The sequence below is a fragment of the Chinchilla lanigera genome, unplaced genomic scaffold (assembly GCF_000276665.1).
Source record: "Chinchilla lanigera isolate Chin_1 unplaced genomic scaffold, ChiLan1.0 scaffold00089, whole genome shotgun sequence".
NCBI classification, from domain to species: domain Eukaryota; kingdom Metazoa; phylum Chordata; class Mammalia; order Rodentia; family Chinchillidae; genus Chinchilla; species Chinchilla lanigera.
This window is the reverse complement of record NW_004955490.1, coordinates 7561072-7587717: the sequence shown is the minus strand read 5'-3', so window position 1 is coordinate 7587717 and position 26646 is coordinate 7561072. Positions and strand designations below refer to the sequence as shown.

Below are 26646 nucleotides of genomic sequence, written 5' to 3'. Positions count from 1 at the left end.
AAAAAAAAAAAAAAAAAAAAGTACACGTATCTACTGTGTAAGATGAATATAAACATGTACTGCGAATATGGACTAATGAAAAATCCTATGAGATAGGTACCATAACTTGAACCTGAAGTGCAGAATAGTTAAGCCATTTGCCAAATGCAGTTTCTCAACACTGGCACTACTGACAGGGTGGGATAATTCTACATCCTGTGCATTCTAGGATGTTTAGCCACATTCCTGGACCCTACCCACTAGATGCAAGTAGAATCCTACTACTTGTGACAACCATAAATGTTTCCAGATATCGCCAAGTATTCCCTGGAGTTGGGGAAGGCAATATTGTTTCTTGTTGGAAATTTCTGGGTAAAGATCCCACACATAGCAAATGATAGAGCCAGGGCTTACAAAATTGCTCTAGCTGACTCAAAAGTCTGTGCTTTTAACTACTAAGCTTATTTGTATTCCAAAGATGACAAATTTTCTTATCATGCTTTGGGTACTTATGGGACTCGGGGAAGTGGGAAGAGTATCTGCAACTAAAGTGGGGAAATTTAGACCCTAAAATTTTTAGTCATTGTCTAGTATGTATTTATGCTCAAGAGTTCTCTGGATCAGGCTTGCATATTGTGCTCATCCCTCCCCTCTCCTTGCTTCCTCTCCCTCTACTTTTCCTCCCTTTCTCTCCTTTCTCCTCCCTCCCATCTCTGTCCGTCCTCCTACTTCCTTTCTCACACACACACATCTGCCTTCATAATCAAGGAAAGGAGTTTTGACACTCCTAAGAGTTTAAGTATCTTCTCCACTGTAGGCCTTGCTTTCTCCATATATAAGATGAAGGTGTTGGACAAGGTACTCTCTAAGCTGCCCTCTGGTTCTGACATCTGTCCTGTGAATCCAACTCTTTCTTTTCTCATGAGGTAAACATGGTGGTGGTGGTGGGTGCAAGGGCCATTTGAGGACTTCCAGTTTGGAAGCTGGGGCAAAGTTCCCAAGTTGTGTGGTTTCGCTTCTTCCCAACTGGCTTTTCCCCTCCCCAGGGGCCAAGGGCCACTGTGGTTTGGCAGCAGATGGGCATTCCTGGGGTAGCAGGTCTGCAGGGTTGGTGGTTCATGGCTGGTCTGGAAGCCTGGGCTGGCACAGGAATACTGTCATTTCAACTCAGCTTCCCTGCTGTGGCCCCTTACCTTAGCAGCACTGCCACTGACCCTAAGAAGTCACCTGGAGCCCCTACGGGGCAGTCTGGCAACCTTGCAGGGTTGGCTGTGTGGGGAAATGGATGCCATTTTCAGGGTTCCTGGGAGCAGGGATTTTCTGAGGATGATGTTGAAGAGTCCGTGCTGATCCCAGAGTGAGACCAGGTTCCTCTCAAGAATCTGGGAAACTCACACTGGAGGAGGCTCTGTGGGGGTTGGTCAAACTGTGGGCCTGCAGGAGCAGGGGGCTAATTATACTGTAACTGGGGGAAGAAGGGCCTTAGCTCCTTATTTTATAGGGAAGGAGTGTAGGAGGCTGGAGACAGGTTTGCATTCAGCTTTCAGAGCTCAGGCTTAGTTTGGTCTTGTTTTAAAAGGTAAAACTTAGGGAGAAGTTAATTTTTTGCTTTGGTACACTGCTATCAATTATTGGCATAAAAGATCCCAGTTATCTTAGTTACTTTTCTTGTTGCTGAGACAAAATACCCAATGCCCAATATTAAAGGGGGAGAGGTTTATTTAGCTCACAGTTTGTGAAGGTTTCAGTCCATAATTGGCTGGCTCCAAAGCAGGGTGGCACATGGTAGATGGGCAACAGTTTATGGTGGCAGAAACAGCAAAAGCAACATGGCTTAACAGCATCTTTCTACCCTTTATATTTCATCCAAACTGCTGGGATTAGGGTGACACCGAACCAATCAGTGGACTGATACCAGCATCACATACTGTAGATTCAGTCACCTCTGAAAAAGCCCTGTAATCAACCACATGATGCTTTGGTGTGACATCTAGACACAAACAGTAACATTCCACCCCGGGCCCCCAAAAGACTCATGCACATCCCTTTATGCAAAAGGCACTCAGTCTATCCCCAAGAGTTGCCAAAATCCTAATAGTTTCAGCATTGTTGAAAAGTCCAAGTCCCAAGTCTCCTCTGAGATTTAAGGCAAACTCTTAGTTAGGAGTCCTTACACAAATGAAAAGAAAGTTAGAAACTTACAACATTCAGTGGCACATGATAGACATTTCCATTCCAAAAGTTACAAACAGGGATACAAAAGACTGGGACTGAAGCATGTCCAAAATCCAGCAGGGGAAACAATAAGTGCTGTTGTTCCATGTGCAGCATCCAAGGTAATCTGTAGCAAGATGTGAACTTCAAAGGATTTGGGTGGCTCTGTCCCTATAACACTTCTGGTTGTTGTAGCTCCCATGGCTTCTATCTTGGGCCCACTCTGCTCCTTCCTTGCAGTTTTCCTCAGATGACCCAGGTTCCTGGTTTTTCCAAACTTCTAGGGTCTCTGCTATACCTTTAGCTTCACACTCACAGCTTTATACACTGCCCTCTCAGGGGGTACACTGCCTGGCCTCTCAGCCCTTCTGAAATCTGCATGGAAGCCCTCCTGACCCCACAACTCTTCCGTTCTACATGCACATAACACCAGCACCATGTGGATGATGCCAAGATCTGCTACCAGCTGGAGCAATAGCCTTGCTTCCCTTTCTCTTGGCTGTAAGGGTCAAGTTCCTGGATCACTGAGCACTCTGAATCCAGTTTGGAGGAGCAAATTCTCTAGGGTACTGCCATTCTGGAACATGGTATTCTGCCACTTTCTCCTCAAAGCAAAGTGTTACTTTTACAATTTTGAGGCTATACAGGTGAAGTCCTCCTGTTTCTTGTGATGCTCTCAGGCCATCTTTTGTATTCTCCTGTTCCTTCTCAGCAATCAAGATCTCCTCTGTTCTATATTTTCGGTGCATGGTTTTCCTGAAGCTTTCTTTCTGGCCAAACTCACAAATTTTAAATCATTCTTCTGGGCTCTTTGCTCTTGATTTTTAACAGAGATCTGGCTAAAAGCCCCTAACAGTAGCCATGCTACCACTTCAACACTCAACTGCCTTGAAATTTCTTCTGCCAGATTAATTAGTCTGCCACATTTAATAGCAGCTTTGGGAAAAATCTCTGGACATGAGCAAAATGCAGAGCAACTTTTTACCAAGGCATAACACACATAATCTGGAGTCCAGTAGCCAATGTAGTCCTTCTTCCCAGCAGAAGCTTCCTGAGCCTGGTCTCTACTGGCTTTCTGGTTTTCTGAGCTCTGAGATGAATCTCCCATGAAGAACAGCGTAAGTCATTCCAGCTCTACTTTTTCAGCCAGCATCTCCAAACCTTTCCAAACTCTTCTCACAAGTCATTCCCAAAGGCTCCTGAACCACATGATAAGGTATAGTAAAAGCAACAACCCCACTTCTCTGGTACCAAACTCTGTCTTTGTTACTTTACTCATTGCTGAGACAAAATATTGAAATCCCAAAGTTAAAGGAGGAAAGATTTACTTAGCTCACAGTTTGCAGAGCTTTCAGTTCATATTGGCTGGCTCCAAGGCAGGGTGTCATGGAAGACAGGCATCACAGAGGAGAAACAGTTCATGACAGCAGAAGACAGCAAAAGCAAGCAAGGGAAGGGTAAGACAACCCCCTTTCTGTCCCTTATATTGCATCCAGCCTACCAGGATTAAGGTAGTGTCAATCCAGTCAGTGGACAGATACAGCAATCACTCATCCTTAATTCCAGGATTGCACCTTGACTCAATCACACACCCTAGAGTCAGTCACCTCTGAAAAAGCCCTATGATCACATGAGATTCTGGAGGACATCTAGATGCAAACCACAACACCAGTTCTGTTAATGGACTGTACCAGGTTACTAAACTCTATCACATGCCTTAAAAACTAGCCCATCTTAGACACTATGGGACTGCGTATTCCTGCTCCTGAGTCCCTGTCTGGAATTTATCTCTGCTTATTTCATATGTGTGTGGTTTGGGGGCAGGGAGTTGGTATTGATATCTATGTGGATATACAGGTTTAGATACATCTTTTAGTTTGTGGAGTGTATGAAGAGGCTTGAAGAATAACATGTTGCTCTATATATGTGTGGCATTTTCTATATATGCTCGTTTCTTCAACTAAATTGAAAAGCCACATTTAAACTCTGGCTCCTTTCTTTGAGCTTTGTGTAGTTTTGAGGCTCTGTTTTTTACAGAAAAGAGGCTCTATCTGGGGAGCCTGTTTATACCTGTCTCTTCCTTTGTTTGCTTTCCTTTTGTTTCTCTCTGGGGAAATCTGGCTCCTGAACCTTGGTTCCCCTTCATTCTGTTCAGGGCCCCACAGCATGTTTCTCCACAGCTCCCTCTCTTGCTCATAGCTTTACTGGCATTCCTCCAGCAAACATCTGAAAGGGTCAGCAATCACTGACTTGTGTCTACTCTGCAACAAAACCCAACTAAAGCAATGGTATACCAAATCACTACAATTACTTCAACTAGTGAAGACATGTACAGGGATAGAGATCATGGTTTCTTGATATAGGCAATAACCAAGCATATATATTAACTTCCCCGAGGGCTGAAGGAATGATCATTATTTTTCTATGGGTTTTTAAAATTAAAGAGTAAGAACAAGCTTATAATGTAGAGGATAAAATGTGTAAAAGCTTCTAGTGCACAGCACAAAGCCAAGTGCTTAGCTAAGTCTACAATATGAGCTTGGCATAGTCATAGCTACTAATCCACAATAGGGACATGACTCTAAGGTACTCAGTAGATTTTTTTCACTGTTCAAATTTAAAATCTATCATTTATACAACAAAAACTTCTTTCCTGATTCCACAAACGCCATGTTTTGCTCAAAATCCCCACAACAAAAGTTGTCAAGTGGGAAACAGATGACCTTTCAGAAACCATTGAGTTGATCTTTCTCCCCAAGTACTGTGGGAACATCAGGAGCAACTAGTGCCACAGAGAAGAAAGCAAGTTACAGTTCTAGCTCTGTAATTAAGACAGGGTCACATCTGTGATGTGGATTCCACTTGGTTTTAGGATGAACTCTGCTCAGGTGGGATAAGTCGGGACAAACCAATGAAGACACTGGTTTCCAAGGAGTTAGTAGAATGCGAGAGAAAGGACCTAGCTCTGTCTTCACTGAATTAAAAAAAAACAAGATAATACATTCATTAAAAATGAACACAAGCCCTCATTATCAATTCCCTAGTTCACATTAATGTACGTGTGTTCCAAAATAAAATCACTTATGTTAAATATAACATCTAAGCAGCAGAAAATGGCTACCTTCCATTTTGTTTTTTTTCTAGGGGATTTTGGACATGCAACCTAACCTCTAAAAATAGGGAGCCTAGTATCTGCTTGTCATGTCACTCATTTCATTCAACCCTGCATGATCCCCACAAAATTAACCTTCTTAAAAACATTTTTGTCATAATATTTAAAAAAAGAGTTTGCTTAATAACTCCACACCATGTCAAGCTCTCCTTTTGAAGTTTTGTGTTCTGCCATTCAGACTTTTAGTCAGATGCAGTGTCAGGGAATTAGACGTTGCTGTGTGTATCTCCCAAAAAGACATTTGTGCTTATAGTATGCTTGCGTTCTCCCTCAGTGCCTACGCCAATACTTGGACCTGTGAGTGCCTTCTTACATGCTTGTCTAGTGGGATTAAACTTCACACAACACAATGAGAAAAATAAAGTACAGAGCAGTTTAAGAACCTCCATCTCTATAGATTTTGAAGTACAGGTGATCATCAAATAATTGGCCAGGTGATGCATTTTTAAAAATAAAACCCCTTTGAAAAGATGACAGTGAGGCAAATTTTTGCAAAGCAATCACATTTCCCCATTGACTTCTCATAGTGCATAAGAGAAATGCCATGCAATTAATAAAATTTTTGGAAGACTTTCCTTAATGAAGGTTTTCTTTCAAAATAGACAGCAAATATCTTCCCTAACATATACATAACTTTATCTCCATACTTTTCTAACTCCATTGTAGTAAGCTTTTATATATATAGTGAATCGCCTGCATAAAGGAACAGACCTGCCTTAGAGCAGTAAAAATTGACATGATTCCTCACAAAAGCTGTCATCATAGATGAAAACCAAGACCTCCTTTTAGTTTCTCTTTAAAAGACAGAAATAGTAGAAAAAATCAGACAAGAATAGATACACATTTGCTGTACATACAGTTAGGAATTACTATTTAGTGGTGCAGAGGAAGAGAACAAATCGATTTGTTAATATTTGGTCTACGTCTTACCATGTTTTCTCCACTCCAAGTCTTACTCTATTCACACCAATCCAACTACAGTGAGTAATTCAGGGAGCTGAGCTGATGGTGAGCATGGGTTTACGGAGCCGTCTGACATGGTAGCAAGAACACCAATGGGTCTGAGTGATAGAATACTTGTTCCAGATCAGCTATGCCACTTACAAGGGATCCTTCTTCTAAGCTTTTTTTGTATTTAAAGTGAGGGAAAGAGCATTTACAGGCATGCAGTGAAGGTCTTTTGTGACCTGTGATGTGCCACTTGAGGGGTAGATCCAATGTCCCAGGTTGTGATTCCCTGACTTAAAAAGTTCTTTTGCTCTCTGGTTCTTCCAACTCCTGAGATCCTCCTTGCTTCATGTGAAGTTGTCAGGGTGAGGCCCTCTAAGTGATTGCGTGACTTTTCTGAATGGAAAGAGCAAGAGACCTGGGCACAGCTGTTTTTCTCTTGTGCAGTGTTATTTTGCTCCTACTTGCAATTCTCCATCTATTTTAACTATGGTCTAGGCTACTGATTTCCAGTTGTTTTTGAGTGCATGCCTTTCTCAGTTAAAAAAAGCACCCTTGAACCTTGGGTTGTACCTCAGTGGTAGAGCACTTGACTGGCACATGTAAAGCCCAGGGCTCAATCCCCAGCATTGTAAGAAGTAAAATTTTGGGGGCATGTTTCCTCAATATATGTATATTTATATAATAGAGTATTAATCATTATATAAATCACACATATATCCCACTCTCTATATAGGTGTTTGTATGTATATATGCAACAAAGAACCATAAATAGATAATATGAAAGGAGATGTTAAAGATGGAATAAAGAGGATGTTAAATGTCTTGATTGTGACGGTTTTACTATTTTTTAGTTAATATTTCAAGGCACAATATAATTAGGGCAAGATCTTTCATTATTGAGAATGAATATAAATTCATATTTCATATAGGTTTCTTGACTATTCTTGCATTACTTTTTTGCTGACTTCTTGTCAGGGATAACTAGATTGTTGTGATTTTTACTTCATAATGAAGCTAGTGAAAAAATCATTCTAGTAGTGGAAATGTGAGCTTTTTCATTTCCAGGCACCTGCATTATTAGAATTATCTTTAATACATGGGTTATCTTTAGTAACAGGGGTTACTTGTGGGAATTTTCTTAGTCCACTTGTCCATTTTGTGAAGGTTAAAAAATTTAGGTAATATAAGACCTATATCCACTTAACTAGGTCCAAGAACAGTAATATCTTTATTATATATACAGGAAAAGAAAATGAGGGCCCAAAAGTCACCCCTTCCATCTTGTGGAGCCTCTACACTTCCTTATTGATTTTGTACAGAACACATGCAACAGGAAAGCCAAGAACAGACCTGGTGAGCTTGCTCTAGTGATGATACGTGCATCACATATTTGAAAAACTTAGTGATAGTAATAATAATTAATACAATTTTAGCATAGCACTTAGCATACCAGTTTCACTTTACCTAAATTAAATCATTAATCCAAATCTTAGTTTCTTCCTAGATTTTCTCCATATAAATTGAAATAAGTTCTAATATTTTCTTTTACACCCAAGGAATTGATTTGCATGCTGGGACCCACTTTTCAATTTTGGAGAGCACTACTCCGGGTTCTGAGATTGAGAATCTCTGGTAAGTGGGATACTTTTACAGAACATCACAACTCTTTCCTGACACCCTGATGCTGAAGTTCTAATGCCTGCTGACAGGTGACAATGGGAACTGTAGCCAAAGATGGGTGAGCCAAGAAGCAATCTCAAGCAACCAAAAGGGGACAAAAACTAGGTGAGGGAAAATGGGAATGACGGATAGTGATATACAAATGTTGGGGCAAGGGAGGGGAAAATCTAGAGGGAAAAAGGAAGACATTAAGAACTATGGATAAGAGAGAAACAAGGAGAAAAAAGAAGTAAACAGCTGTCAAGGGACAAAGAGGTCAGACTCAAGGAGGAGAGAATGTGTCTCACATTGACATGTAAAATTCTCACCCCTGCCTCGATATCCATCATCTCTGGCATATCGATTCGCAGAGCTAGCACAGAAAAACCGAGTGGTCCCTAAAGATGTGATCTGTACACACAACTCCTCCCTAGTTATTCAGAGTGAATATTCCTCTTCTCATCACAGAGAGATATGTGAATTACTCAATCAATACAAGGACAAGGCAGTGCTTAACCTGAAGAGTGAATGTATAAGCTAGAACTGTAAGAAGAATGATTCCTAGGCAGGGCAGGAAAGATAGCGTGGGATTTCGGTGAAAAAGAATCTCTGTGACTCTTCAAGTCACACAGCTTCCATGTCAAGAGCCTCCAGCAGCAGCAGTAAAGAAGCCACAGCAAATGAATTATGTCTGAGGCAGTGGCCAAGGCACCACTCAGCGAGTAGAACCCTGTCAAAATTGCCCTTCATTTGTCACTACAACACTAGAAAGCACAATAAGATATTCTAGGGGGAGGAAACCATCAGAGTACAGTAACATGGTGTCTGACTAAGACTGTCAGAGCTCGAGGGTCATTTGAGATCACACAGTCTAACGCCCTCCTTTTACTTATGAGTAAACTCAGACCCTGAAAAGGGAAAACAACAGCCTGAAGCAATTCAGTCGGCAAAGCTCAAACATAACGCTTAAGTCTCTGGAGAGCTAACAGTGCTCTTTACTCTACACCTGGGTATTTATCTCCTTCTCCAGCTCCCTGGCTTTTCTTTAGCAGAAGCCTCTCTTACTGGTATGGAAAATACACTCCATAAATCCCGTAATATTCTAATATGACCAAAGAAAAGTGTAAATCATCTATGAACATCTGTGAGCCATGACTGCATCTTGATTCAGTACAAAGACACTAACTTATAACATCATCAATTACCTTTGGACCTAAGTGATCACACAGGACATTTGATTTTCTACCTCTCTCCTACTGCCACCCAGTGGCTACTTCCCTGCTCAGAGGCTACTTCCCTCCTTCCCCTCCAAGGAAATGAAACAATGGAAATGCAAGACCACCAAGACTTGTGCAAAATGTTTGGTGGAAAGGAGAACAGAAATGGAAAAAAGAGACTTAGGGGCTACTTTTGATTCACAGTTATTCATCAGTGACTTCATCTTGGAGGAACAAAAAATTGTTGGTAGTATAACAAAAACCAAAATAAAATATTTTGCCAAATACCTTGCATTGGTTTATAGGGTAAGAAGCAACTGGGTGGGGGAAGACATCTGAGTCAATAACTCAGGGAAGTTAGGGAGAACAGAATCCCCAAAGCAAATTATAGGAACTAGACTGCAGTACTCTTATAGCTCATGACATCTCAAACTGGTAAGGAAATAGCTGCTCTATCACTTTGCTTTCTTTTTCGATCATTGAGTCCTTCTTAGACAGAAACTTCAATCGGCTTCTTAAGGACCTAATAGTTGATCCAGGATGTGGAGAGCAGGAATGGTCCTACATCTAGATAAGATGTCTCAGTCAGTTGGCCAGACTTCCACAGAACAGTTTGTAATGCCTAGTCTCTGCCATTTAGTCACTCATAACATAGTGGGAAGTAGACAAGTGAATAGTTTAATTTAGCATGAAAGGAATGATCATGGAATTAGGCAAACTCAACCTTGCAGATCATGGAAAGCTTCACAAAAAGGTGAAGCTTGTGTTCGATGTTAAGCAAATTAGCAGAGAAATGTTGAACTAGTGGATGGACAGCACACATGGAGTGAGAAGTAGATACAAAACCTGCACCATGTCAAATGACATAGCACATTCTGAGAACTGTACACAGTTCAATGTACGTGCATGGTTTAAAATCATTTCTTGAGAAAATGTTCAACATCATTAGTCATTCGAGAAATGCAAATTAAAACAACACTAAGATTCCACCTTACCCCAGTAAGAATGGCTAGCATTAAGAAATCAACCAATAACAAATGCTGGCGAGGCTGTGGAGAAATAGGAACCCTTCTCCACTGCTGGTGGGAATGCAGACTGGTGAAACCACTGTGGAAATCAGTTTGGAGATTCCTCCGAAAACTAGGTTTAGAGGTCCCATTCAACCCAGCTATCCCCCTGCTGGGTATTTTCCCAGAAGATCTAAAAACATCATATCACAGTGATATATGTGCACCTATGTTCATAGCAGCACAATTTGTAATTGCTAAAATGTGGAAGCAACCCAAATGTCCATCCACCGAGGATTGGATAAGAAAATTATGGTACTTTTATATAATGGAATATTACTCAGCTGTAAAGAAAGATAAACTCGAGGCCTTTATATTTATTTATTTATTTTTTATTTATTTTTTTTTTTTTTTGGTTTTTCTCTGGTACCAGGAACCGAACTCATGACCTTGCGCGCTTGCCAGGCAGGCGCTTTGCCACTGAGCTAAATCCCCAGCCCCCAAAGGCCTTTATATTTAAATGGTCACAACTAGAGACCATACTCATAAGTGAAATAAATCAAACATACATGTGCAAGCACCGCATTGTGTCACTAGTGTAAAACTTGAAAGAGTTAAGTTAAACTCGGAGGTATGATAGACACTGTGAAATGATAGGAAACCACCGAAGAGTAAAGGGCTTCTGGGATGTGGGAAAAGAGAAGGGAAAGAAGGAAAAATTTTGTATGTATGTATATACAGGATAGATAACATGGTTGTTCTTCTATCTGCTGTTTCTATGCTGAAAGAAACTGTCAATGAGTCTTTGGTTGACCAGTATTGCATGTCTATATCTGTTTTCATGAGAAGCCACTTTGAAGATATCAATATGTAATACAACCACCATTGTTAATTCCCTACCACTTTGTTTGTAACTCTGTATTGTCTGTATTGTGCTTGCGATATGTTGTAAAATGTTGTATGTCTGTTAATGTTTCCCTCCTTTTATCCTTAAAATAAAATAAAAAAAAAAAAATCATTTCTTATTTTATTTTCTGCAGAGAAGAAGTAGGGTTTCTAGTGATGAGAGGTAATGTTGGAGAGGTAGTCAAGAGCCAAGTCATGGAGGACACTGTATGCATCCTAAAGATTTCCTTGTGAAATCTATGGGGAGCCACTGAAGGATTCTAAGCAAGAGTTTCATGATGCTATTTGTGTTTTCAAAGACTAGAGCAGGAAAGTGGGAAATAGCTGAGAGGGCAACAGAGAGATTAGAGGCTAGGAGACCAGTCTAGAAGCTAATGTAGTAACTTAGGTAAGAAATGATACAGGCTTGGATTGGAGCAGTGAGGATGGAAAAAAGTGGGTGAATTTGAACGTCATTTCAGAAGACAAAGGCATATGGTTTGACAGTGAGTTGGGAGTGGCAGTGAGGAAGGGAAAGAAGACAAGAATGACTCCAGATTTTCTAACTTCAGCAACGGAGTGTTGGAGTGGGCCCATTTGCTGCTGAGAAGACACATGTAGGATTTGGAAGGGAACTAGTTTGGTAAGGTTTGGTGGCTGAGTTTCGCATGAGACATGCTTATGTGGTGCCAGTTAAAAAAATACCAGCAAAAATATCTTGCAAGCAAGCAATTTCCAATATTGCCATGAAGCACAGTTGAGCTAGAGCTACAGATTTAATACTTATCAATATATAGGTTGTGGATGAAATTCTTGGAGTATTTGAAACCACCCTGGGAGAGGGCAACAGTAAGAAGAGGGATGAGGACAGAACTCTGAGGGGATCATAATCAAACATAGAAAAGAACTAGAAGAGAATGATATGAAATCCAAGGGAACAGAGAGTTTCAGGACATAAGGAAGTGTCTTATGCAGCAGAGATTTCAAGGAAATCTGAGAATTAAGTATCTATTGGATTTGGCAGGTTAGTAGTGCATAGTGTCAGCAGTGAGGACAGCCCGCAGAAAGCTCAGGAGTAAGTGGGCAATAAAGGCAAAAACCCTATGTGCATCTGGAGCAAAGAGCCAGCTACCCAAAAAGGTCAGGCGCAATATGAACTTTTCCTTGGAAAAGCAGACAGCAAGGACTTTGGTGTGTGTGGTAGTGATTGATTAGGGCAGAAGTATGTGTGTGTCTGTTGAGGGGGAGGGTACACAATGAGGAAGGAAAGATGTACAGAGCAATTGTTTAAATCAGGAGAAAATGGAAAAGCCTCTTGGCAGCCATGGCACTAGTCAGCTGATACTTGGAACACCAGCAGTTTGCAGGAGGGAGGAAAAAAGGCAGGAGTAGTGGTTAATGTATCTGGGTTCTGGAATTCATGAGAAACTGTGGCAGAGAAGCAGCAGGACACACGCATGAGATTAAAAAAAAAACAAAAAACGACTTGAGCTTAGATTCACATGAAATTCTAGCCTCACAAACCTTTAAGCTAGAATATTGTATCTCAAGCCAAAAGCTCTTGTCTAGTAGTGGCACATGGCTTTACTCTTTCCAAAGTATCACTGTGCACCCTTTCTCAGGGACTGTTACTGTCTGTACGCAACAAATAAAGAAACTGATGAGTGACTGGTCCAAGGTCACTAGGTCATTAGCTAATGAGCTTTTTACCAGAGGGGCGTAGCTTGGAGAAATCAGTTTGAGGTGGCTTCACCCACAAAGGGTTGGATTGCAGCTTGCGTGAGTGCTAGGTGTTGTGGAAAATGTCCAAGTCAGTTCATAAGGCTTTTGGCAAGGGAAAAGTACACACTGCCCCGCAAGTTGTGTGCTTGATGTCTTCCCAAGGCAGGAGGTGGGCCTGGCAAGGGCTGCAACATTGCTCAGCAGTGATCCAACCTTCTATTCCTCTCCCAGCTAAAGAGGAACGGCTTGAAATCCAAACAGTGCTTTCTACTCAGCTAAGGAAAACAGTCTCAAATTTTTATGACATCTGCACAAAAGGGGTGCAGAGGGGCTGTCCTGCAGCATCAGTAATGTGGGGCCAGTTTAAACAATCTTGTTTGGCTCTGAGAACGTAGAAGGGAAGGGAGGATGACTAAACAGGACCTGGTGGCACAGGTGTCATCAAGCGTTCATGTTTAGTTTGCCCCATGAGCACCGGCCTCCATATCTATTTGTAAAATAGGACACTGTTGCTCTTGGCTCATAAAATACAGCTAGGTGTGAATCAATAGCCCTGGCAAATAGTCTCAGAAATTTTAGACTTCAGAAATAATTTTTATGAATGTGTCTAAATCTGTATAGTCTGTGTCTTTTAAACACTGAGGAAAAATAATCCGTGGAGCGATATTCCAGTTTCTTCCACTCCCTACCTCTTCAGCCACTCAGTTGCTCTCAAAAGGGAAACCAGACTTGGGCTCCAGATGTTTGGAACCCAAAGGAGGGCTCCTCAAAGAGTCAATTTACTGCTTCCCATCTTCAAAAATAAAAAATTCAGGCTAGACTTCAACAATGAGTTCAGCATAACATGTTTGTCAAAGGGGATTGACGAAAGTTCAGATATATACGATTTTCTACTTTTAAAAGCTTCCCAACTTGACAAACAGAATAGAGCTTGTTCTCATTTCCCTGGCTGTTAAGTCTGATTAGTTATTTCCCACCCCATTCCCAGGAGCCATTAGGAAATATTCCTTTGTATCATACCTCAAATCTCATCTGTTTGCACTTGGGTTGTTGCAAGGATGAAGTCAGTAAGAATCAGCATATAGTACAATGGTTAGCGGTTATGTCCAAGAAATTTGCATGAGAAATATAAACTTCCAATGAATATGCAAAAAAGATGCTTAAACATCGTACAAATTCAGGGAAAGAGGATAATTTTCACTCAGTATGTTAGGAAAATAGGAAGTGTTGTTAAGGATATAGAAACATGGACACAAACAAAATGCTAATGAGTGTATGAGTTGGAAGATCCTTGGTGGAATAATTTGTTGGTAGCTTTGAAAAGTAAAAATGTCTATTTAATAGCTCTCATTTTCAGTATCTCAATATAGAGATAAGTACAAGGAAGCCTGTTCAAATACTTGCACTGTAGCATTGCCATTTTATAAAATAGTAAAAATTCAGAAACAACCAAAGTGCTCATCAGAAGGGAAATAGTTGAATTAAATTACGGGGTAGAAGAAATGATCTTACAGACAATGTATTAATTAAAAAAAGGGCCTATTTATGATTTTTTTAGAAAATAAATAGGAAAGTCAGAAACTTCAAGCTTTACAAATAGATTTCAGACTTCACAATAAAATCCTATAAAAAAAGACTTCAGGAAATAAAACCACTATATAAAGGTATTTCTGTATATATGTGTATGTATCTCTGATTACTCATAGAAAAAGACAAGAAACAACAATGGTACGGCGGAGCCTTTTGCTTTGGCATTACCACTCGTACATTTTTAAAGAATGCATCCAGAGGTTTACCATAGACTTACTTTTTTCTAGTGTTTCCTGGTTGTAGATCAGAGATGAAGGCATGGGCCTCGGTGACAGTGAACATAGTTTCCCAGGGATGCAGCAGTGGGTAAGTGTAATAAATAGGTAAGAAATCAAAACTCATAGGATTCAGGTAATAGCCAGAAATTTGTTATCAATTTATTCTGTGACCCCAGGAAGTCATTTTCCTTCTGAGTCTGTTTTCTTTATACATTCAGCAGATAAGATGAGAAGCTCTCTAAGATGTCTCCCCTTTCTGATATTTCATGATTCTTTAAGCTTATATCTTTAATATATAATGGGTCTGATTGTTTTTGATGAACAGATGGCTTTTTATTCTTTTTGTTCCAATTCTGTTATAGTTTGACATTTCACTTTACTGCAAATGGGAGATAATGAAAGAGAAGGCGGAGCGGTCACTCTGTTCTCTGCCTGGCTATGTTTTTGAAGGTTTAGTTGACCTATTTATGCGGCTACCTTCCTTTGACAGTGTAAAGTAGACATGTTTGAATGGGATGAGAGCACAAGTACTGGAAACTGGAAGATCTGAGTTACACCTGATGGCCATAAATTCTGGAAATATTAACTTTTCATAGCTAAACTGCCTTGAATATCTTTTCTAGGTTATACTAAAAATGCAGGTTTATTTAGTGAAAATCAGAGATACAACTCACCTGGGGACTATACAAATACAAGGATTGATGGAAATGTTATGTGAATGTACTATGTTCATTGCAATTTACTCAACAATTTAAACATTGCACAGGGATAATATATTCAATATGATACAGTGTTTTAACACATATCCTGTGTTTTTGTGCAGTACCTACAAGCCATTTTTATGTGTAGTTGTTGATATTCGTGGACTTTATGTATACCCTGTACTCTTGATTCTATTTCTAAAAAGCAGGGTAATTTCGGGTAAATCACATCCCAGTCTGTACATAATAATTTGACCACCTGTTTGTCAGAGTGGTTGGGAAAAATCAAGTAGATATAAATGAGCTATGAAAATTCATACATATCTACAGACATTATCACAATCTGGTTCTGCAAACCTAATTGGCTTTTGGAAGTATGCCAATGAAACTCTGGAGAGCTTTGGCATTAAGTCAATGAAGGAAACCTCTTCTTGGTCTCTCAGAGTGTGTTTGATCAGTCCAGTTCTGCCTATCAGTAGCGGGCAAAGCTCCTTCCAGCTGCTCCTCATCACTTTGCTTGTTTTGTGAGGTCATAAGAGCAAGTTCTAAGAAGTTTAATTGTAAAGAAAACAGATAATAGCCCTTGTAACTATTTGTCCTTCAATAGTGAAATAAGCAACTTACTCTAGCTCCCTTTTCAGGAGAGCATTTACAGCCTTGACTGCAGTCCTGGCCCCCACATGGCTTTCCATGAGACTCCTCTCCCTGTTAAAAGAAAAAAAGGAAAACATTAGATCATGCAAACCAAGAAACAACATTGCCCCAAGGTACCTTTAGTCACACCCCTCTTAACCAAGTAAATTTAAAGTGGACTAATGATTTCACCTGATGGTGTCACTATTCAAAAGTTGAAAACTCATCTTAAGATACCATCCTTGTAGATCAGGCATATGCCTTACTAAGTAGGCAGTTTGGTAGCTGGTTTGGGAACTATGATGTAGATACTGCCTTCCTGGTAGAAATCTCAGTGGCAAAATGCAAGAGAATTTCTTTGCATGATGTTGCTGTGAAAGCAGGTGTTCAGTAGCTCATGGATTCGCATTTGTGGAGAAAGCAATAGCTGTAGTAGAGAATCCGGGAGAAATTCAAATGCTGGAAATGTAACAGACGAAAATGGTCACTCTGTACTCTGCTCTCATCTCCTCAGGTTCCATTTCCAGCACACAATTCAAATCTTACAGTGACACCTCCACGCCCAATTGGTCAGATTCAAATTCCTCAAGTGCTATTGTAAATAGTCCCAAATTCTCCAACTTCATTTTCCCTCCCTGTGCTTTATAATGATGAAGATTACTAGCTGAATTTCCACAAGGACCCCACATGACCTGACGTTGCTCAGGCTCATCTCCTCACTCTCCCCTTGGCTTGCTCAGCTCAGCTTCAATCACCTGGGTGAGTGTTCATTCTATCATTTAGAAAAAATCAGGCCTATTCTTGCCATAAAACTTCTGCCCAGCTGTTATTTCTCCCTGGAATGTCCTTCTGTCAGGTTTTTGTTTGGTGCTTTTATTGCTGGCCTCTTTTCATCATCTGGGTCTTACTTTTATTCTCCATTTTTAGGCTATTCCTGATAACCCAGCCTAAGATATTTACTTCCAGTTATGTCCTTTGTTATGTTTTCCTCATTAGACATTTTGTCTTCTCCTGCTAGAATGCAATCTGTATTTAAGTAGCGACTCTATCTTGTCCAACATTATATCCCAAAGGCCTAAACAGTGGGTGACACCAAGTAATGTTTGATGATCTCAGAAATGGAGCTACAGTTTGAATCCAGGTCTGACTAACTCTAAAGTCTTGACCTTAAAACCTTTATATCTTAGTGTTTTTTAAGTCCTCTCTCTAGCACAGCCTTACTACAAGGACCCCAAAGTGGAGGGAACTACTATCCTGACCTTATCCACCTTGGGAATAAAAAAGACATAAATTCCAACTAATATCTGTAAGAAGAACGTTATCTCTGGGATGGATTTAGTATCATCCAATATTTTGTTTAATGTTTGCTATTTTTTTTTCAATAAGGAAGGCATATTTATAAGCTAGCCACACACTTAATCATTCTTTTCTCTGTGTACTGTGTGCCTTTTCTTAATTCCCAGGGAACACTGTGAATTTTTCAGATGGCCTCTTATCTCCTCAGACATTTCTATAATACTTTATCACCACAACACCTTGGTAATAAGGTAGTGATGGCAGAGCTATGACAAAATATTGCTATTTTAGATTCCAAACACCTTCCAGATATGAGATATTTTATCTCTCTTATATGCCTTTGACATGCTAAGTTCTACTGTACACTTTCTCGTTTGCCCTCCACTTTACAGTACATAGGACAGGCAAGTTTTTCATAAGGGTGAGATCAAGAGGTGCTCCGGGAGGAGAATGCTGCAGGCTGGCACGGAATAGACAACAGAGAGGCAACACTGAGTTTAGCTTTCACCTTTGCAGTCACTTTGTATAATATTTGGCTAATGGGATTATGGATCATTTGTATTTTCTTTGTACTTTTCTGTATTTTCTAAGAAGTCTTCTACAAGCATGTATAATTACTGAGAAGAAAAAATCCGTACATGTTATTAAATGATAAAAGGCATCCCCTTCAGGTGAGAGGACTCAACAGGTGTTGCCAAAATTAAACTAGCATCTATGTGAAACTATAGCCCACTTCCAAACAATGTCTGCTTGGGGATCCCCTAAAATTGGTATATAAAAAATAATAAGCAGGATTACAGGAAAGAAATTGGTACCATGGTCCAAAAATTTCCAGATGTTTAGCATGTAGCAAGGACGCTGGAGGTAAGGGTGCTGGATAAGACAGGGGTAAATTCCAATCACTGGAGCTGGACAAAAGCATAAGGAGCAGAAACTAAAGTTTCCTAGGAACTTTTCAGAACAAGGAGGCATGCCGCTTCCAGTTAACAGACAGGAAACTACCACTGTCCTCTGTTACTGAGGAAAGTAACCAGAGAAGCTCCATTGGCCACAGGCAATTTCCTGTAATGCCAGTCCTGGCAATTTCCCCAGGCGTCTTCAATTACACAGAGGTGGGAAGGGTGAAAGTGGTTTTAAGGTAACACTACCACACCAGGACCTACGGAAACCTATGCTCTAACCTGACTTCTCTGGGGACACTCTGACCCCTACTGGGCCAGGCCACTTCACAAGAGTCATCCCCACCTTAGAACATTCTCCCCTTCTTCTCAAAATCCATCCCTCCTTACACACATAGAAAGTTAAGCTGAGAAGGCCCCGGAAGATCATCTAATAAGTAGTTCTTAATTTTATCAAACCAGTTTATCATTTTTATAATAATAATTTTTTTTGCCATCCTGAAAAGAAAGTTATAGAAAGAAGCTACAATGAATATGCAAGCAATATTATGATCTAATTATAAACAAATTTTTGTTTTGAGGTCATATATCGTTTTTGTTGTTTTGTGTTGTTTTGATTTTGTCTTCATTTTTGCTTTGTTAGCTTTTTTTAATCTTTAAAATAAAAAAATTTAGAAAAGAAATATCTGTTGAAATACTCAATATTTCAAAGCACATCTATGGCTATATGAGAAGACTCAGTTGTCAAGTTTAGCGGTGCATGCTTGTAATCTTAGCTGCTCAAGAGGCTGGGGCAGGATAATCACACGTTCAAGCCCAGCCTGGGCAACTTAATGACGCAGTCTTCAAATAAAATGAGTCGGGATTTACCACAGTGCTACCTGGATTAAATACCTAGTACCACCAAAATAATACAAATAATGAAAAAAGATGCTATGAAGTAGTCAGAGACTGGCAGTTCTGCACATGAAATGACAGTGTGCTGGTGAAGAATGGATGCCACTGGGTTGTGATACTGGTGACTCGAGTGTAAGAAATGCAGCTACCATTAGTGCAATGAATCTCTGAATGACAAATAACTTATGAGAATGTTGTAGGGGTAATTTACAATTTTCCCCTTTTTTATTTGGTATATTTTATCAGGAACAATAAAACCAGGAAAAATTCATTGCAATATGTAGAAGTGGTTATATTTTGGACTGAGATAAAATTATAAAGAGTTTTCATGTCCAAGAATGTCTAGAGATCTTCTAAATGTAGCACAGGATGAAATACAATTCTTCACAGTATACAGAACTAACATTCAAAGCTTCCAATAAGTAAACATTTACCCTGCCAACCAAAACAACCAAATATGGTCTCATAATTTCTAAAATATCATGGGTTGGGGTATTTTCATTAAGAACCACTGGCCTAAACCAAAACATTGATTTTACAGATGAGAACACTGGCCTAGGGCACACCGATGGCACGTGGAGCAGAGCACTTCTGACACTAACGGCACGTTATTCCCATGATTCCACATGTCCCAAGTCCAATTTTAAGTTCAGTTTCTCCCATGACCACAAACTTCAGTGAAATGCTCTAGCTTCATTAAATATCATGCTCATTGGACAAGCACTGTTAGCTACTATTATTACATTAGCTATGTCAGATTACTCAGCATTCTGCATCACTTTGGTCTCTCTCTGGAGCTGATTATCCAGTGGTATGCACTGGTATTGCCATGCCAGTCAGCCTAGGGCTGATGTTTACTCTGCTTGGGCAGGATGTCCATTTGGATGTATCGGTGTCTGTTTGCTTGTTAAATATTTTTAATAGCATTTCTATCTCATACATCTATCCTTTTGCTGGCACTAGTTTTTGTGTAAATGCCTTCCTATCCCTTTTCCCATTTACCATAAACCAAACCCTTAAAGAGAAATGAGAGGACAAGGGAGTCAAGTGTACATGGAAAGAAGTAATTACAGGGATGGTCCATGGACTCTAGACTTCTTAAGAAGAGAAATGAGAAGAGGCAGTGACTCAGCGGGGTCGGCGGGGGGGAGCAAAAAAGGAAGAGGTTTATTGGATGATTCCTCCCAGTAGGGTTGAAGAAGTGGATGAGGCTTAGGGGTGTGACTGTGTCTCAGAAAAAAGAAGGGGTAGTATTGCAAAGACACGAGGAACTTAATACTCTACACAGTAAAAAACAAGATAATCCTTGGAATATAACAGATAATCCTGGAAGTAGGACAGCAAATGGTTATTGAAATGGTTGTTCAACTCTGGTTTCATACAATATAATAAAACAATTCTGTTTTAATAACTTTAAATTAGTTCAAAACACCCTTCACAGCAAAACTCATTGGATTTTCCACCACTAGTATGAAATTGATATTCATATATATATATATATATATATATATAGACATACACAATACTACAATGATTTATTTATATCTTTGCTTACCTCCTAAACATTAAACTCCTTTGAGATGAAGCCCTTGGTTGCTTCAACCATAAGACAAATCAATTTAAATCCTGTAAGCTTCAATTCTGCAAACTTTAAAATAGGGATAATATTGTACTTCTCATGATTTTGTGAGGTTAAATGAGATAATGCCCCAAGTAAAGTGCCTGATATACATACTATGCTGAATACACATTAGCTGGTATTATATATAACCACTGTATCTAAATACTGCACATGAAAATTGTTAATGGTCAATTTGCATTTAAACCCTAGGAAATGGAAGCTTAGCTGGTAAGTGACTTCCTCAACATAGGAAATCAAATATCAGAGTTAGGATAAGAAACCAGGTATCCTCATCCTTTGCCTCTTTTTCTCTTCTTTTCTGTAGGATTCTTTTCACTAGTTCCAGGAATTAGCCTGAAGTTGCAAAGTTGGAAAAAACAAGAAGAATGCTCATTGAGATGCCCTTTTTTGCCTTTGTAAAGAATGGCACTTTAGTACTACTTTACTGTTTTTCAATGGTATTTGTACTGTTTGTATACTTTGTAAATAAACTTATATGATTCTTGTAACTACATTTGAAACAGGCAAAGGGAGAACTTTTATGTGTCCATTTTCCAGATTTTAAGAAAACCCTCTTAGTTTCAGAGGGCTGGTATCATTTGCTATTTAAGCAACAAAGTAAGGAGCCAAAGCCAGAACTTCCCTTTTCAGTACACAGCTAAACATCTCAAAGGGAAAACAATACAAAGATCCTGAGATCCTTTTTATGATCTTCATTCCTTGCCAATGGTCTCAAGGTCTAAAAATTCAGACCTATTCCTGAAGCCACATTTATAATAATGCTAAGTAGTTCACTTTTGTTATTTCACTCAACTGTCCCAATAAAACCTGTCTGTTGAAATATAAACAGGCACAAATTAAACGATATTTAGTATGCATTTGCCTAAGAGCAGCTCCCTACGAATTTATGAATGACTCACAAGAGAAGGAAGGAGTCTGAGGGAGCTGGCTTCCTACCAGGAGGGACTTGTCACCCACACTTTATTGTAAGGAAGAACTGACACCAGACACTGCTTAGTAGTGAAGGAAATCAATTCACTTCAACATCTGCTCAATCGTGTCCACACCACACACAAACATAACTGACGGAGTCAGGGAGTTGGAGAGGAGCAAGCATGATGGATGTTGTTTGAAAAGCCCTAGACAGCCAGAACTAGGTCTTGAAGAGATGCAGTACTGCTCTATTAGAACTTAAATTCATCAAGAAAATGCTTAGCACTCATATAGACAAACTAAATGTTGCCCATAATATACTTAAAATACATGCCTTTGCCGGTAGTACTGAGTAGATATGAAAGGAAGGCATTTCCTAAGGAAAATTACTGGGAGGCAGTGAGAGGTACTCAAGCTTTAAGGCTGGAATAGGCTTGAGGATCAAACACTTTGCACAGTTATGGTGGTTAAATTTAGCAAATACAAAATAGGGTGCCAAACTGTTTGAATTTCAGAATGACAATAAATAACACTTTAATATAAATCTGACTGAAATGGTTATAAGTATATTCCATGCAATATGTGGGACACACTTAAACTAAAGATGTGTTCATTACTTAGCTGCAGTTCAGATTTAACTGTCCTCAGTTTTATCTGGAGACTCTACAATTAGCATTGTGACACATTCGCACCACACGTTCAGCTCTGAGGTACGTCAAAAGTAACTGTTAGTAGTAATAGTCTAAATACAGCTATGTGCCTTTGGAAAAATTAAGAGAGGACTCAAGTTTTTCCCTGTAACGGAGTCTCTCTTGCTCCTTTGTTCTAATATGCTATCCAAAGTAAGAGGTAAAGGTAGACTTATCACTGGCACTGTAAGGATTAAATTCATTCATTTACTTAACAAATGTTTGAGTGCCCGCTGTGTATGAGGCACACTGATATATTCCTGGGATATCGTGATAAAAAATTAAATGTGACTTGTACGTGAGTGTTGAGCTTTATTCATATTCACCCCAAGTGGGATATAGCCTCAATGTCCACCAACAGATGAGTGGATAAACAAATTATATTTATTTTACCATTCACATATTAAAAGTAAACTATTGATATGTGTACCTGCATAGTTTAATCTGATAGATATTACATTGAGTATCAGAAGGCAGAAAAATAATATACACTTAGTATAAATCCTCTTATTAAGAAAAATAAGAGTAATTGTTTCTTTTTTCTATATAAAGGTCTTTTTAAGGATGATGGACATGTTCTATTCTTGTTTGTGGTAATCTTTTCAAGTGTACACATTGGTCTAAATCCATCAAGCTACACATATATAATCTGTAAATTTTATTGTTTATAAACTATAACTCAATTAAACAGTAAATACATTCCTTCCCATCATATGGGATGCAGCTATTTGGAGATACTTAAAAGGATGACAATTGTGATAAAGGTAATAGAAAAAAAGGATGCAATAAAAATTTACAGTTTTAAGTCTTCAAGACATCAGCATTATTTCTTCATTCAACAAATACTGACTTTCTACTGTGACAGGTAATTAACTAGATTTTAGGTATATACTGTTCAATAAAATACACTGGAAACCATGAGGAATATTCCCAGCACACACTACCTTCTTATTATTTTTTTTTAATTTTATTTTGAGCTAGGGTCTTGCTAATTTGCCCAGGCTGGCCTTGAGCTTGTAATCCCCCTGCCTCAGTCTCTCAAGTAGCTAGGATTACAGGTATGTGCAAAGGCACCTGGATATCTTCGAGCTTATATTCTCATAGGGGAAACAAACACTGGAAAAGTGAATGATAATCTCTTCATTATAATTGTGCTATATGACACAAAGGAGAAAAACAGAAGGATATGAGAGCACAGTAACAGGGTCAATCAGACTCACTGGTGGAATCAGAGAAGATTCATTTAAGAAAGTGTGGTTTATTTTTTTTATTTTAAAAAATAAAAGAAGGAAAACATTAACAAACAGATGTCCATTTACAAAATAGCATTAGAACAATACAAACAAAACAGAGTTACAGACAAAGTTGTAGGAAATTAACCAAGGTTGTTGTATTACTTATTGATATCTTCAAAGTGGTTTCTCAGGAAAACAAATAGAGACATGCAAGGTTGATCAAACAAGTAATCATTAACTGGTCCGTTCTGTAGAGCAATAGAAGACAGTTAGCACACCTATGTTAGCTATCCTGTATATACATACTTACATAATTTCCCCTTCTTTCCCTTCTCTTTTCCAACACCCCAGTTGCCCTTTACTTTTGAGCATTTTCCTTTTGTTTCACAATGTCTATCATACCTCCTAGCTTTTAGTCACTCTTTCAGGTCTTACACTAGTGAGACAATACGATGCTTACACATGCAGGTCTGATTTATTTCACTTACGAGTATGGTCTCTAGTTGTGACCATTTACCTATAAAAGCCTCGAGTTTATCTTTCTTTATGGCTGAGTAATATTCCATTATCTAAAAGTACCAAAATTTCTTTATCCAATCCTCAGTGGATGGACATTTGGGTTGCTTCCACAATTTAGCAATTACAAATTGCACTGCTATGAACATGGGTGCACATATATTGCTGTGATATGATATTTTCAGATCTTCTGGGAAAATACCCAGAAGGGGAATAGCTGGGTTGAATGGCAACTCTAGACCTAGTTTACTGAGGAATCTCCAAACTGATTTCCACAGTGGTTTCACCAGTCTGCATTCCCACCAGCAGTGGAGAAGGGTTCCTATTTCTCCACAGCCTTGCCAGCATTTGTTATTTGTTGGTTTCTAAATGCTAGCCGTTCTTACTGGGATGAGATGAAATCTCAGTGTTGTTTTAATTTGCATTTCTCACATGACTAATGATGTTGACCATTTTCTCAAGCATTTATTTCCCATTTGTATTTCTTTATCTGAGAAGTGTGTATTCATCTAAGATGCCCATTTTTAGATTGGGTCTATGAATTTGGGGGGGCTGATTTTTTTAATTGTTTATATGTTCTAGATAGAAGTCCTTTATGCGAGGGACAGTCAGCTAAAATTTTTTCCAAGTTTGTGGGTTTTCTTTTTACTGTGCTGGTGATCTCTTTAGATGTGCAGAAACTTTTCAGTAGGATGAGATCCCAGTTGTTGATTCTTTGAAGTATTTCACGGGCAGTTTGGTTTTGTTCATGAACTCTCTGCCTACCCCTATGTCTTCAAGGTTTTTACCTACTTTCTCTTCCAATCCATTTAGTGTTTCTGTTTTTCTATTGAGATCTTTGATCCATTTTAACTTGAGTTTGGTGCATGGTGATAGATTTGGGTCTATTTTCAGTCTTCGTCAGGTCGCCAGCCAATTTTTCTAGCAGCATTTATTAAAGAGGCTATCATTCTTCCAGTGAGCTTGTTTGGCCCCTTTATCAAAGATTAAGTGGCTGAGTGTGTTTGTGGTTGTGGCTGTTTCTTCCAGTCTGTTCCATTGATCTTCTAGTCTGTTTTTTTAGCCAATACCATGTTGATTTTATTACAGTGGAAGAAAGTGTGGTTCAAATTGAGATCTAAAATGAGTGAGAAAATATCAACTAGCTCAAGAGATGGGGATGAGGCAGATTATCCAGCAGAGAGAACAGTACACGCACATTCCCTGTGGCGAGAGGGAGCATGACATAAGAGAAAGTGAAAGAAAGCCAGAGTGACTGAAATAAGAAAGTAAAAGAGAGCGTGGCATGGCATAATGCTACATACTCAGACAAGAACCAACTCATTCAGGTCTTGTAGGTCATGTGAGAGAGGTTAGTTTTTATTTTGAGTATTAGGAAATCACTGAATAATTTCATCAAGGAGTAACATGACAAGATGGAGGTTTCAGAAAAATAGTTGCAATAGTAGTGTGGATAATGGACAGGTGTGGGTGATAGTGAGGCAAGGAGATTAATTAGGAGAATGTTGCAATAGTTCAAGTGAGAGAAGATGGAAGCCTGAACAAGGATTTTGCAATTTTAAACTGTAAATTTCTTCAGTTGCAAATCCTTCATGATCTCAAACCTCATTGTCTTTCTGTTTTTTAGGGAATGACATTAAAAACCTGATTTTAGAAAGCTCTTCTGTTGTAAGTTCTGAGCTCCATCTTTGGTCATTCTTTTGCAAGGCACAAACTACCAAATCTCACTGAAGGAGAAACAGACAAGTGAATAGCTCTTTACCTATTGAAGATGTTGAATTAATAATTGAAAGCCCTCCCATAAAGGACTTATAAAGGAAACTCCTGGGCCATATAACCTAACTGGTGATTTTTAACAAACATTTAAGGAATAAATAATACCCATCATATACAAATGCTTCCACAAAACTTAAGATGAGAAATTATTTCCTAACTCATTCTGTGAATCCAGTGTTACTATTACAGACCAATATTCTTCAGGAATATAGATACATTAGATATAGATCCATTAGCCAGACAGTAATAATTTGAGTTTCAATAATAACTTTAATAATGATATACTTAAAATATTTAAGACTCTGAATTCATAATGGTAGTCTCTCTCTCTCTCTCTCTCTCTCTCTCTCTCTCTCTCTCTCTCTCTCTTTCCACACACACACATATGTGTGCGCATGCACGCACGCACACGCACACACACACACAGTCCCCCCTTATACACAAACCTCTCACCAGGCACCTTTAGAGGATGCTAGGGAAATAATATTATTTTTTAAATTAGTCCTTTTTAAAAAAACTGTTTGTGGAATCAAACATTCAACCTACCTTTCCTTAATGGCTTATATCCCAGAGTAAACATAAAAATTACTGAAGAGATGTTTCTTCTAAGTGAAGTATTAAAAGATGCAGAAGAAAACCAGAAATATACATTTTCAACTTTCAAAAGTAATAGTTTGAGGCAATAAATATCAACAGCTGCTAACATTACAGAAAAAGGAACAGACATTGTAGACACCATGTGCCTCAATAATGATGGAAGATTATATCAGGACTTGAGAGAGAGAGAGGGAGGGAGGGAGAGAGAGAGAGAGAGAGAGAGAGAGAGAGAGAGAGAG

General features: G+C 39.0%; 1 protein-coding gene across 1 annotated transcript in view; it reads right to left on the bottom strand.

The window, feature by feature from the left end:
• Positions 1-26646, bottom strand: part of Col4a6 (collagen, type IV, alpha 6) — a 354614-nt gene that overhangs the window by 176583 nt on the left and 151385 nt on the right. The window contains exon 4 of the mRNA XM_005404677.2: positions 15940-16020. Coding sequence (XP_005404734.1) covers positions 15940-16020 — 81 coding nt within the window. The remainder of the gene's footprint in view (positions 1-15939; positions 16021-26646) is intronic.